The sequence below is a fragment of the Leuciscus leuciscus genome, assembly GCF_965113295.1.
Source record: "Leuciscus leuciscus genome assembly, chromosome: 24".
In the NCBI taxonomy this organism is placed as follows: Eukaryota; Metazoa; Chordata; class Actinopteri; order Cypriniformes; family Leuciscidae; genus Leuciscus; species Leuciscus leuciscus.
In genome coordinates this window covers 26,370,874-26,384,779 of record NC_138723.1, presented here as the reverse complement: position 1 = coordinate 26,384,779, position 13,906 = coordinate 26,370,874, and the positions used below count along the sequence as shown (strand labels likewise).

The window sequence follows — 13,906 nt, the reverse complement described above, 5'->3', positions numbered from 1 at the left end:
CTCACTCACCCTAGCAGCATCGCTTTTGCGTTCTTCATATGCTCTCATTGATTTATTGAGGGGTAAAATTAGAGAAAGGCAGATCTCCGATTCTGCTCTATGCATTCTGTAAGGCCCCTTCCTATACTCCCAGTGCGTTATGGGACTTCCTCCCAGCTGTTCCTCATACTAACATACACCCATATTATCCATCCAGCTGGGCATTTACTATGCTGGGACCTGCAGTCCAAATCATGTTTAACTTTCCCCTCCCCTGGGCCGGACTGCTCTTGTCTCGGCCCTCCAAACTGTTCCAGCTAATGCTCCCAGGTGCTAAACAGCACTCGAAGTTCATCTCTTGGCCATCAGCTTTCAAATGAATTGAGACCAAGAACAGCTGGATTGCTAGAACCCGTTGATGACTCAGTGGTCCATTCAATTGATTTCTTCCATTGAATCTCCTTACCAGACTAATTCCATTTTAAAGGAATATTCCAGGTTAAAAACATCTATGTTTGTGTATAGAAATACGAGTCTATATGCTACACTTAATAGTCAATTGTACCTTCATGGACTTTATCCAAGTGCATAAATTGAAAGTGTCAGATTGAATTATTTCCTGTGGCAAATATATACCCTGGTTTATTCCTTTAACGCAGTACAAAAACTTGACTTTTTCAACCCACCTGTTGAAGGTGGAAACTCCAAAAACTGGTTTTGGCGACTTTTTAAAATCAAGACAGGCATTCACTATATCCATTTGGAGTAATATGAGTATTTTTGGTTATGCAGCCACCTTTCAAATGTGTTAATGATTATTTGTGATTTTCTCTTTTGTTCTCTGCAGTATCTACAAATGAAATGGCCTCTTCTTGACATTCCTGGGGCTGCAGCCCTCAAAGACTCCAGATCACCCACACCAGGGCACTTAGTAAGTCCACCAGCAACTTCATATTCTGTATAGTTCACAATGCAATCAAAAAAGGTCTTAAGATAAGTTGGGTATAGACTAACCTTTTTTAAAATAGTCCATTCTTATCTTGTGCTCTTGCCTGATATGCGTACTTAGGAAATGCTTTGAAAGGCAACATTTTGATCTAAAACCATTAAAAGAACACTAAAATATTGTAAGATACTGATATTTAATTCACTAGGTTTGTTTAACTAGGTTTCAGAGCAACGGTACATTGGTAACTTCTTTCACAGTGAACAACCGGAAATATGTTTGCCCACACAAGCACGACTAGCTTTTAGCCAAAGCCTGGCTAAGGCCAAGGGCTTAAGCTTGTCGTACTAAGTGTCAACAAGCAGAAGACTTATTTTCCTGCCATTCCACCCCCTCCGGCCACTCATGCGACCCAACTTTTGACCTGCTTTGCCCTTTCCAGACACCACGGCGGAGAACCTCAGGAATGCTCGCTCCAAATGGCAGCTAATCCATTCCGGAGACACGTTTTTTTTTTTCACCCTCCAAACATGGAGCTAGTCAGCTCAGAACGAATGAGGTTTTGCCACGGTGACAAAGTGATCACTGACTGTGGTCCTAACTGGAAGATTAGAGCGTTTGCCCAAGAGATTCCCAAACAGACCTTTGGGTCAGTTCTGTCTAAATGAGAATCCAATTTAAAGTTCTCAGGCCAAAGATTATGATGACCTGATAATAGGACCGATACACTGGGCCTGTTGTGTCTGCCGTCTTGTCTTTATTTACTTAGCATGTGTTTCATAAAGCACCTATTATCATGCTTGGGGACTCCAGACAGACTGCAAATATGCAGCGGGGGAATTTCAATCCAATTATACGGAGATGAGTTGACCATTGAAGCCTGTTGATGCTGACTTTGCTTTAACACTCAGTATTGTGTTGTCCTAACAGAACGAAGAAACACTGAATGCTACTGTTCTCCCGCCAGGAAAACAGACTTCGCTTCCTCATTAGATGTTGGCATTTGGGATTAATTTCTGGCATGTAGATCTTGGGGAATCTCTTGTGATTGGAGGATTAATTAGAGTCAGTAAATAATTAGGTTACATGCGGGAGGGTTTATTGTGTTTCTAATGAATGGCATGGGCTGCTGAATTCACACCAGGCTGCAGAGAGTGTGTGAGTGACCTGTGGAAACTGTGGCTGCACAGATTGGGTCCAGAAGGCACACATGCTAATAGGGTGAGCCAGAGTTGTCCAAAAGGCTCAATTATTCAGGAACCGGGTTTGTTTAGCATTCCATTGGCATCCCTCTGAGCGTGTGTGAGTTTGATATTGCAGCACCAAGCCCACCTCTTCACATTGCCTGCCATACAATGCATCTGGACCCAGGCTACATGAATTATACATCAAACCAGAACAGAGGGACAGGTGATGTGTGAGGCATTGTGGGAATTTCAGCTTTGTCAACTCCTCTGTAAGCTGTGTGTGAGATTTTGTTGTTGTTGTTGGTCAAATTCATACTAAAAATCCTGTGGCATTACTATAGTTCATGTGTCAAATAGTAATACAATAGTAGTTTGAAGTATACCATGTTACAATTTGATTAGCATATTCATATACCATAGTATCCTAAAAGTCCAAAAACCATGGTATTAGCATGATGTTTTCACACGGTGTCTTTTATGGTAATACAATGGTACTTTTCTTTAGAAAACCCCCCAGACTCCTAAATTGTCTCTTTGAGTAGTTTAACTAAATGAGTTTTAGCATTTCTGGTTTCTCAAACTTAGACACAGTAAAAACAATGTGTTGTAAGCTCAGTTTTGTATCTGATCTTTTCCGGATTCATGAAAATCTTCTTAAGAAATAAGTTCTTATTTCGTAAATTTTCTGAAGAAAGAAGAAAATTCTAAAAAGTATGTAAAATTGTGCAATTCTTTAAAAATTCTTTAGAAGTTCTCAAATATTTTCTTAAGAAAAAAATGACAGGCGTTGGTGTTATTTGATTGAGAGGTGGGTATTGCTGAAGACTCGCTGAATGAAAACACTCAAAGCCTGTCTTTTTGCTTTTTGCCTTCAGATTACCGGAGTTATCATAAGCGTGCAGACTATTTTAGTCGCGACTGGCTTGATGGGAGTTATTGCTCAGCATTGTTTTTAATGTGCTGTACCAACTTGCCAAGTTAAAATATTCTAGTGATCACTGTTTTCATGATCGATCTGTTTCACTTGAGAGTAATTTTATTCTTAAGAATGTTTTGTGAATCCGGCCCCTGGTTCTTAAAACCCAGGTTCAGTCACTGTGTTTAGCAAACACTTACATTAGCAACAGTCGACACAGCAATCGCACTTGTCTAGCCCTCACCTTAGCCGTTGTCTGTCTCAAAGGCATTTGGCCTAGTCAAGAAATTGTGGTTTAAATACTTTATTATAAACGAATAAAGTTTATTAGTCATGAGTCCACCAGCCATTTTCAAATCGTTTTCAAAAATCGGATTACAAATGGAAATTCCATTCAAATTGTCTGCTAATGACATTGACAATTGATGTCTTAGTGAAGGCATGATGTTATTGCTGAAGGGAAGTGTTACGTGTTCGTGCAAAAACCAGATGGATGCGTCATAAGATCATATTTTAGTTTCTCTATTAAAGCTGTTGTGGCCTCCATTTACAATGCCTGGTTAAGTATGAGTATGTGAAACACGATGCAGATCGCTAAAATACAGAAAATAGTTCTTAATGGAGATGCTAAAATGTAATTCAAAGCCATGTTGTACCCCTTAGACGCTAGATGGTAATTATTGTAAATTGTGCCCCATTGTTAGGGATCACACTGTTTAGCTTATACTGCTAGTTTTGGCTTGTCCTCTCCTCTGCACTATTTTATTATCCTTCATTTGAATCTGCGTTTAGCCTCTCATTCTTCCAGCGCTAAAGCGGTTCATTGTGTCTTGATCCCTCTTGCTCAAACGCCTGTTTGCTCAGTAACTCAAGTCAGAGATGGAGGAGGTGAAGCCAAAAGAAGAAGAAAAAAAACCAGGCCACATTTGCTTCTTATGCCACAATGTGCTTGTTTTAGCAGAGCTCCAGTTTTAACAGCTCCATGTGGTGGCACCAGAAGTCGTCTTTGGGCGGGTTCCTTCGGTAGCAGGCGGAGAAAAGCAACAGATTAATCAGCAGGTGTAGAGCGCTGACCCTGCACTGTTGCCATTTTTGACATTTTCAAATGGCTGCAACACCTTGTGGAGAGTCACTCCAAATAACTCTTAAGATAACATTGCACATCTTTGAACTGTGTCGCTAACATTGTTTTAACTTTAGTTCTAAGCGTCTCAAAATAATGACCGTTAAATGAAAGACTGACCTAGCACAATTGGTAAATATGTGCTTGAGAACTCTAGAGTCAATGTAATTTAACTGTGTGATACAAAAGGTGGAACAATGTTTACACAATGACGCACTTTTTCTGTTTGGAGAGGTGTTTTGTCAGCTGTTTTGCACTGTTTTGCTGGTCAGGCGTCTTCTCCTCCTACAGACCAACTTACTAAAGTGGATTTAGGAAGATTTATCAGGCTTTGCCCTTGATGAACTGCAGAACTTGTTGTGACAAAAGGTTAAAAAAAAAAAGCCAGGTACCTGTTGACAGACCACATTTGAAGAAGATCCCAATTCTGCCATCTAAAGGTTGATTCTGGCATATTGCAACCAGAATGGTTTGCAGAGAAAGTGTTATTGTTGCTGTTTCATTGTCCTTATGTTACCAAACCCAGTGACTCAGCTTGCATATGTTTTCAATGCTCACCATACTGTGGTCACACTGTGTTTTCCCCCAGTTCCTCATTTAAGACTTAAATTGGGTTAATCTGCTGGATAATTCCATTCCGCTAGCTGGAAAGCACCCACTTAAACAACAAATAGGAGTACTCTGACCAGGTGTTGATATGGATCCTTGGGATGCTTGGAGTCGGCCAGTCCCATCCAGTCCATTTTTAAGGGAGGCGAGGGGCCCAGTCTGGCGGCATTCTATGCTTGGGATGGTGGTGTTGGAGGCAAAACGGCTGGCGTGTTGACACAGCAGGGATTCTTGGCAGAAGGATAGTGAGAAAGAGAGACCATTAGCCTCAACAGCTAATATCATAGTGCAGTGGACAAACACCATCTTAAAGGATAAGTGGAAGTTGTCCTATTCCTTTCTTTCTCAGTCAACCTACTGACAGATCTTTAAAACAATCCTTTGATGGACCTTGCAGAGTTTCCAGAAGTCAGGCTCAGCTGACTTAAATTATGTACAAACACAGAGACAGACAGTCAGACAGATAGATGGAACGAGGAATAGAGAGGCAACCCAGAGATCTGGATGTGTTTGGACTGTGGGAAATGAGAGCTAGTCTTGTCTCAATGCAAGCCTTGTTCATGTTCACAGAGTGCTGGTTGGAGCAGAGGTCAAACCCACTGCCTACATAGAGGTGGGGGGAAGGTTAGCATGGAGGAAACAAGACGGCATTCTCCACTCTCGCTCCCTTGTGACGTCCTGAGCCAACAAGTACCCCATTCAGTCTACTGCTCACCACCTTGCATTGGCTTATGTACACATCACAGCAGTGCTGCTTCTGATATTATTATAGTGCTATACTGCTATATTTATGTAGTTGGGGTGTTGGTAGTAAATTATATGCTAATATAAGTTCCTAAGTATTGTGGAGGGGGTGGGTAATACCTTTAATTGACTGTGTACTTTTAAAGTGGTGAGTTGAAGTCAGACTAACTTTAACTACTTTTGTTCAGCAAGATTCTCTTCAAACTGTTGGTATGCCATGACAGTAATTTACCTGAAAGAGAAAACTGACTAGACAGTTTATGCTAATGCAGCAAGCATTAGCATAGCGCACCCTTGGCTGGAATTCTTAGAATGTGAAACATGAAATTGAACTTGCTTAGCTTAGCATTTGTGTTCATGTACTTGCATAGAGTATATTTTCCAGGGCTTAACATATGGGTATGTGTAATAAAAAGCTGAAATAGCCTTTATGATTGGTATTGGCTAGAATATAGGGAACTTTTTAGGCAACACTCCTCAGAAAGTCATTAGGTTTTAACTCAAAGGTTACATATCCATTTAGCAATCGCATTATCCTGGCGCAGGGGTAGCCAACCCTACTCCTGGAGGGCTACCTTCCTGCAGACTTCACTTGTATTCTTGCGCCAACATACCTGCGTCTTATTTTCAAGTAATCCTGAAGACCCTGATCAGCTGGTAATGGTGTATTTGATTTGGTTTTGCTACCCTTGGTCTAGCAGATGTAGTCCTGATTTGCCACCTTGCCAACAGAAGCATTGAAGGATTTGTTACAACAGGTGCCTCTTGATCCCTAAGAGTGTAGTGACTCCCACTTCCCTTCAAATGCCAGGCCTGTCTTAGCGTCAATTATGGCGAGTGGCAGCTGGAATCATCTCTCTTGTCGCTAGTGTGCTAAACGAGAGAAACGCTGCCTGCTAGGGGTGTAAGGTGCTATTTCTCCCACCCTCCATACAGCCGGTCAAATGCCCAACTGGTGTTTATTTTCCTTTGGGAGAAGTAGGGAAAAGTAAACCTTGCTGCCGAGACCCATTGTTCTTTAAAACGCTCTGGCGCCGCTCACGAGTAATGAGGTCTAATGTCTATTTTCTTCTTTTCGCTTGCCTTTTTGGTTGTTTAAACATGCACACTCATTTCATTCCCCCCTCCCTCACTTCTTTTGTGTTCTCATTTTGTTTTTCAGTCCAATAAGGTGCCAGTGGTACAACACCCCCATCACGTTCATCCCCTCACACCGCTGATCACCTACAGCAATGAACACTTTTCCCCGGGGACGCCTCCCTCTCACCTCTCTCCGGAGATTCTCGACCCAAAGACAGGTAAGCGCCACCAACTGGTTCAGCCATCTGAGATGCATTCATCAAAGCTTTGAGTACAATCTTAGAAATGTAGAGTACTTTGTTGTTTTGATGGGGTTTATTGGATGTTTGATGGGGTTTATTGACCCTCTAAAGGCAGTCACTACATTTACAATTCATTTAGGTGCCAATAGCAGCGCAGAAGTTACACACTTCACCCTTAAATTGACTTATGTTTATATTTGTTGTCTTCAGTTTTCATAATCAACAATTATTTCTTCAGGCATACCAAGGACCCCTCACCCTTCAGAGCTGTCCCCATATTACCCTCTCTCTCCTGGGGCAGTTGGACAGATCCCTCACCCTCTAGGATGGTTGGTTCCTCAGTAAGTCTGAATTCTGTTGCCTTAAAATACATAACATCAACCTTATTTTACCCATGCAGATGGCATAATCAAGTTTGTAGATATTTTTTTTGTAAGTTCTCCTTGGAAAAGAGCATCTGTTTGCCCTTGATTTTGCTGTAGCAAGTTGTTTGAGTGCTGCTCTTTTATCTTCAGGCAAGGCCAGCATATGTATTCCATCCCTCCTGGGGGCTTCAGACACCCCTACCCTGCACTCGCCATGAACGCCTCCATGTCTAGGTATGTAACAGAGGGCAGAACCCTCCTTCTGCACCATGTTGATTTAAAGTTAAACTCGCATCTATTGTTAGACATGAGAAGCAGACAGCACGATTCCTCCCTGGAGCCTCAGAGAAGAGTTAGTACAGGAAACTGCTGAAATGGTTTTAGCGTGGCATTTTAAAATATACCATGGTGCTAAGTTATTGGCATTTGTATAGGGTAATTTTAAAAATAATGTTTATCTGATAAACATAGAACTTTTTGGATCTGCTGAAGAATAATTGTAATATTATGCAAATGTCACATGGAAAAACTTCCATCCAAGGAAATCTGACCAAACTTATTTCAGTTAGATAAAAACCTGTATTTATCTAGAGTTATTGTTGCAGACCCCCCCCCCCTACCATTTTACTGTAGATATGCTAGCCATTATATAAAAAGTAGCACATCCTAAAACTCATACTGAATAGAATCTTCTCTAATGCATGATTTTATCATATTCTTTCCATTCAGATAATGCTTAAAATTAAATAAGATTGCTGGATGAGTTCAGTTGTCGCACGTCAGCCTGAAATTTCCATGGCTTTTAATCTCCCACTATTGCTTTCATGGTTGTCTCATGACTGTGCACCTTTTGTCGTTCTGTAGCAAGAGAGAGATCTTTTTCTGCTTGCGTTCATTTTGTGGCACGGTGAAGTGCTGAAGTCCAATGGAAAAATGCGTTTAACAAGAGTGTGCAAATCACAGATTTGAACAGTTTTTTTTTTTCTCTCAACTGTGAAAATGACAATGCTGCTATTGTATTAGCTGTTATGAATTTGGAAACCCAGAGTACACAGTTTTCCAGATGCAGCTGCAAGGATATGTGCTCCCGGTGTTATCTATCTATCTATTTGTCTGTCTGTCATTTTGTCCATCCCTCTATCCATCCGTTCGTCTGGCCGTCTGTCTGTCATTTTTTCCATCCATCTATCGTTCTGTCTTTCTGACAGACAGACATCTGTCGATCTGTCTATCTCTGTCTATCTGTCATTTTGTCTATCTATCCATCTCTCGTTGTCTGTCTGACTTTCTGTCTGTTTTTTTTGTCCATCTATCTATCCATCTATCATTCTGTCTTTCTGACAGACATCTATCAATCTATCTATTTGTCTGTCGGTCATTTTGTCTATCCATCCATTTTTTTTATCTTATAATTTTCTGCTGTTTTATCCATCCTTCGCTCCGTCTGTCCGTCCTTCTATCTATCCGTCTGGCATTTGTTCCATCCATCTATTGTTCTGTCTGTCTGTCTGTCTGTCTGTCTTCTTTCTTTTTGTCATCTGTTGATCTGTCTATCATTTTATCTATCCATTTATTCATCCATCCGTCTATAGTATCTATTTATCTGTCTGTTATTTTTTCCATCCATCGTTCTGTCTGTCTTTCTGTCAGACAGACTTCTGTCTATCTCTGTCATTTTGTCTATCCATCATCTATCTATCTATCTGTATGTCTGTCTTTCTGTCTGTTGTCTTGTCATCCATCTATTCATCTATATTTTCCATCTTATCGTTCTGTCTGCAGTTGCTGACTGTGAATCTCTCTCTCTTTCTCTCTCTCTAGTCTGGTATCCAGTCGTTTCTCTCCTCACATGGTGCCTCATCCTTCTCACGGCCTGCACCAGACGGGCATCCCTCACCCCGCCATTGTGTCGCCTGCCATCAAACAGGAGCCCAGCGGCGACAACGCCAGCAACTCGACACACGGGTGAGTCTCTCTCCTCCATTACTCTCTCCCAGACATTCCTCTGCTCTTCTGCGACTGACATCATCTTTACATTCATCTGTGTCCGTACAGAAAGTCCTCGATGCATGTGAAGAAAGAGGAAGAGAAGAAGCCTCACATCAAGAAGCCCCTAAATGCCTTCATGCTCTACATGAAGGAAATGAGGGCCAAAGTAGTGGCCGAATGCACCCTGAAAGAGAGCGCAGCCATCAACCAGATCCTGGGCAGGAGGGTGAGTGCTTACAACTCCCATTATGAGAGGAGCTGAGATGCATTAGTGTGTTTCTCTTCATCTTGTCTTAAAGGAACGGATCATCTAAAAATGAAAATTGGTGTCATTTACTCACACTCATGTCATTCCAAACCTGAAAGAAGCACAAAAGGAGATATTCTGAAGATTGTGCTGGTCGCTCTATTCCGTGCAATTACAACAAATGTGCATTAAAGCTTTCAAATGTAAAAAAAAAAGGACACAAATACATCATAAAAGTGGTTCGCGTGACTTGTGTGCTTCTAAAAAATTTCTTTTGTGCACAAGAAATAAACTCATATGGGTTTGGAATGACATGAGTGAAATTGTAAATATCTTGGTGAACTGTTCTTTTAAGGAATGAAGAAAGGAGGGAAATTTGACCATATGTTCTTTTATTCGGCAGTGGCACTCTCTTTCACGTGAGGAACAGGCCAAATATTACGAACTCGCCAGGAAAGAACGGCAGCTGCACTCTCAGCTTTATCCGGGCTGGTCTGCGCGAGACAACTATGTAAGTAAGCCCAGAATGCAGAGTTTAACGCAAATCATGTGGGGTTCGGATTCCTCCATTGTTTTTGGCAGCCAGGGGAGTTTTGCTTAATCAAACACATCTAATTTGCTCCAAATCATGTCTCTCCACAGGGAAAGAGGAAGAAACGGAAGAGAGACAATAAACCTGACTCCCCACAAGAGTGTAAGTGTCACTGGCCATCTGTATTTCTTTCTCACTTTCTGTATGTGTAGTCTTTCGCTGAACTAGAACAGATTTTTTCCCCAGCATCGCTGTTGGTCCGATCACTCAGCTCATAGATCATGTTCAGTTCAATTTTGACTAGATGATGAACGGTTTGGGTTTTTGTTTTTCTTTGTATATTGGATTTTTTGTTTTTTAGTAAAAATTCATTTATTCATGCTCACATTGTTTTAAACACTTTGTGTGTTAATTTATGAGCAATTGGGAGCAATTTTTAGTTTTTGTATTTTTATGAAAATATCCTTTAAATTTAGTCACTATTTCTACATCATAATCATTCATTTTTAATTTTTTTAAATAAACGACATCTAAATTAAGTCAATTAAAAAAAATTTTTGCAAAATAAATTAATTCAATTAAATATTCAAACATTTTATATATTAGTAGAATTTATTAGTATTTTGAGCTAGCTTTTATTTTTATATTTTCTGTTCTGTTCCATTAAGTTTTAGTAATTTTGCTAAGTGCTATTGTCATTTTTATTAGTTTTAGTTTTTATATAATTACCTTTAATTTATATTTGTTTTAGATTTAGTAATTTTATAAATAAAAAAAATTACCTTGACAACTAACTAAAATAAATTACGTTTTTCATGTAATATTTATATAAAAAATTTATTTCAGCTTTATTTCAATTAACGAAAATGGAACAGTTTTAGTTGGCAATAACAACACCAATTTAAATTTGTATCAACAATTATTTTATTTTTTTTTAAACTATGTTTTACTGAAACTAGTTTAATTTTGCATCCAAATCACATTTTGGTTGACACAATTTGGGTGTATTTTTAACCCTTTCCCCCCCTCATCTGCAGGTAACTTCTCGCCCCAGCCCAAGAAGCAGTGTATCCCGTACCTGCCGTCCGAGAAAATGTGTGACAGCCCGACCTCCTCGCACGGTAGCATGCTGGACTCGCCCGCCACGCCATCGGCCGCCCTGGCATCGCCAGCGGCCCCCGCGGCCACTCACTCGGAGCAGGCGCAGCCCCTGTCCCTCACCACCAAACCGGAGGGGAGATCCCACCATTCACACTTCCCCCTGCCAGGGAAGGCCTCGGGCTCCACCTCCTCCTCCTCGTCCTCCTCCTCTCATCCGAACATCTCTCTCCACAGCCAGTCGGCGAGCCTCCTTTCCCGTCCCATCCCATTCGCCTCCCTACTCTCCCCATCCTCACCCTACCACCAGGCAGCCATACATTCCCATCATGCCTTGCTGCAGACACAACCTCTCTCCCTGGTCACCAAAACAGTGGACTGAAAAAATGATGATAAAAAAAAAACTTTTTACACCTGTATATTGCTTTGTTTTTACATTTTTATAGATATTAGACCAAGTTTTTAAGATAGAATGAAAAGGAATGATTATTGGTCAATATTTGACCACCCCTCTATTTTGCTTTTCTCTTTTAAACAAAAATGTATTTTTTTGTAAATTGCCTTTTTTCAGTGTGATTCTCCAATGTTGCTACTTGTATAAAAGACAAATGTATAAAGGTTCCTCTTTTTTTAAAGCCGTACTTGACAAAATACAATTTGTAGTTTTAGTTCAATTCAATCTAATGGTAGTTAGGAGTTTGATTTTTTTTTTTCTTTTTTTTTTCATTACTGCTTTCTTTTCTTCTCTCTTGTTTTTTTTTTTTTTTTTTTTTGACTTCTTTCTTTTGGTACCACCTCACCCTGTTCCTAACCCTGTTTGTGTGACTCTCCTAAGACTCCATAGCTAATAAACCTCAAGTTATTTCTAAAGGCTGCATTGTGTTTTTTGGTGGGTGAGGACGCTGCATGTGATGACTGGCTGAATAATGCGACGGAGATCTTCTGAATAGAGCCAGTATCACACGCGCTCACAGTGTTCATTTATCTAATTAGGGCTCGTGAAGTGGTGTGTGTGAAATGCTGGCACTCATGATGTGCACAAACTAAATTATATAATTCACTGTTGCGTAAAAGTCAGCCTCTTAAAGACAGATGTAGACTCTTTTGTTAAACACTATGACATTATCCTGGTAAAAGCTCTCAGGGAGAATTGTTTAAAAAAAAATACACATTGAGGTCAATTTGAGGTCTGATATATATGTATACTATATCATATTTGATATGCAGATTTCTAAGGCCTCTAAATCATAATCAAAACTGCTAAAGACTTGCACAAAGTCTGCATTTTTTGTATAATTGTAAATATTGTTATAAAGAAATTTTTATAAAGAAAAAGTAAGAAAAACTTGTCGGTTATATGTCAAGATGAACACTTATACTGGACTGAAGTAACTTAGGTTTACTTGACATTTTTAGGGGGGAAAAAACATGGTGAAATGTGACTTATCAAATATGGCACGTCAGGCTTTTGAGGAATGTTTATTTGTCCCATCTCTTAATCATCACTATATTGTGTTGCCTTTTTGCCCCCCACAATAAAAACTACAGAGCTTTGATCATTGAACTAAGTATTAGAAGATTATGTTTCTAAGATTTGTTGACCGGAGAGTTGAACCCGTCCCGATTTCACCAAGTACAACATGTTCCTGGATCCTGGAACAACATTCCAATCAACCAATCAGATTTGAGGGACAAGTTTACAGTTTATGCCAAGTTCAGGCTTAAAACCAGGGTTAAGTGCTTCTACATCAGCGCTATTCACCTATCATTTCCCTCTGATTTTAGGGATTCGTTATGGGTATGGTTATGACTAAATTTTCGGACAGGAATGTTGTTCCAGGATCAACAAAATAATGTTGATCCAGGAACATGTCTTAGGCAAAATCACGGTGCTATTGGAAGATTATTGTGTAGCTACTCATAACTGTGGGATATTATGATTATGACTGTTCTCACGTAAGTCTCAGAATAGTTTGTGTGTGGCTTAGAAACTTCTTTCTGAAATGTGGTTTATATACTGTGTGTTTATCTGAACAAACATTATTTGATTTCATTGTGGTTTGCTTTATTGACAGACTTGTGAGGTAGAAAAGTAACAAAAGCCATAAAGTGAGCTTTGTGTGATGATGAGGACGCGGGAACATATTGTTTTCAGGCGGCTGTGAATAATTAAGATCGCAAACTCGGTCACAAAAATGGTAGGCTAAAAGCTGTGTCCAGAATTGAAATATTTCCACACGTTTACAGCACTATTATACATGTTTTGACATCCTGCCACTGTTTTTAACGAAGAGACTTGGAAAGTTGGTCCTCTGAGATCTCATTAGCTATTTCAATTAGCAAACGGCATGGAAGGCAGGTTACGGGATTCGGTGGCCCCTGGGATGCCGATGGCTGCCAGGAAGGAGCAATTAGGTTTCACGGAGGAGACGGAGTGACCCGACTTCACACACACAGACATGTGTGTTCCAGAGACAGCAAATGTGAAGAAACGGAGATCCGTGTGTGTTGGCCGTGCGATGCTAACGTCACTTTCCACCATCCTGATATCTGGAGACCTTTTGCAGAATCTTCCCAATTCCTCTATCTATCTTAAAGTGTGTCCAGCAAGTGAACTCGTGAGATAGATTGAGAATATTCTCAAATTATAGGTATTAAAATGTGGCTTGCAAGTTAACACTTGAGTTCTTTGGTGAAATCATCCTCGCTTGACAAGTAAGTTAGACCTTTTGGCATCCTGTATTGATATGACCTTGATGTCTCTAGTGCCAAATAATTTACACTTTAAATGTGGCACATAAGCGCTTCTAAAGTGCCAGTAAGTGACTGTTTAATGCTACTCAGAGGTG

The 13,906-nt window shown here is 40.2% G+C and overlaps 2 protein-coding genes across 2 annotated transcripts in view; both read left to right on the top strand.

Annotated features, from left to right (window-relative positions):
- tcf7l1a (transcription factor 7 like 1a) overlaps positions 1–11,927 on the top strand; it is a 30,813-nt gene extending 18,886 nt beyond the window's left edge. Inside the window, exons 4-12 of the mRNA XM_082157851.1 lie at positions 827–910; positions 6,667–6,802; positions 7,065–7,167; positions 7,342–7,425; positions 9,013–9,156; positions 9,247–9,406; positions 9,831–9,938; positions 10,070–10,121; positions 10,997–11,927. Of these exons, the coding sequence (XP_082013977.1) occupies positions 827–910; positions 6,667–6,802; positions 7,065–7,167; positions 7,342–7,425; positions 9,013–9,156; positions 9,247–9,406; positions 9,831–9,938; positions 10,070–10,121; positions 10,997–11,439 (1,314 nt within the window). The 3' untranslated portion in view covers positions 11,440–11,927. The remainder of the gene's footprint in view (positions 1–826; positions 911–6,666; positions 6,803–7,064; positions 7,168–7,341; positions 7,426–9,012; positions 9,157–9,246; positions 9,407–9,830; positions 9,939–10,069; positions 10,122–10,996) is intronic.
- dusp11 (dual specificity phosphatase 11 (RNA/RNP complex 1-interacting)) overlaps positions 1–13,906 on the top strand; it is a 46,323-nt gene that overhangs the window by 1,618 nt on the left and 30,799 nt on the right. The window lies entirely within an intron of this gene.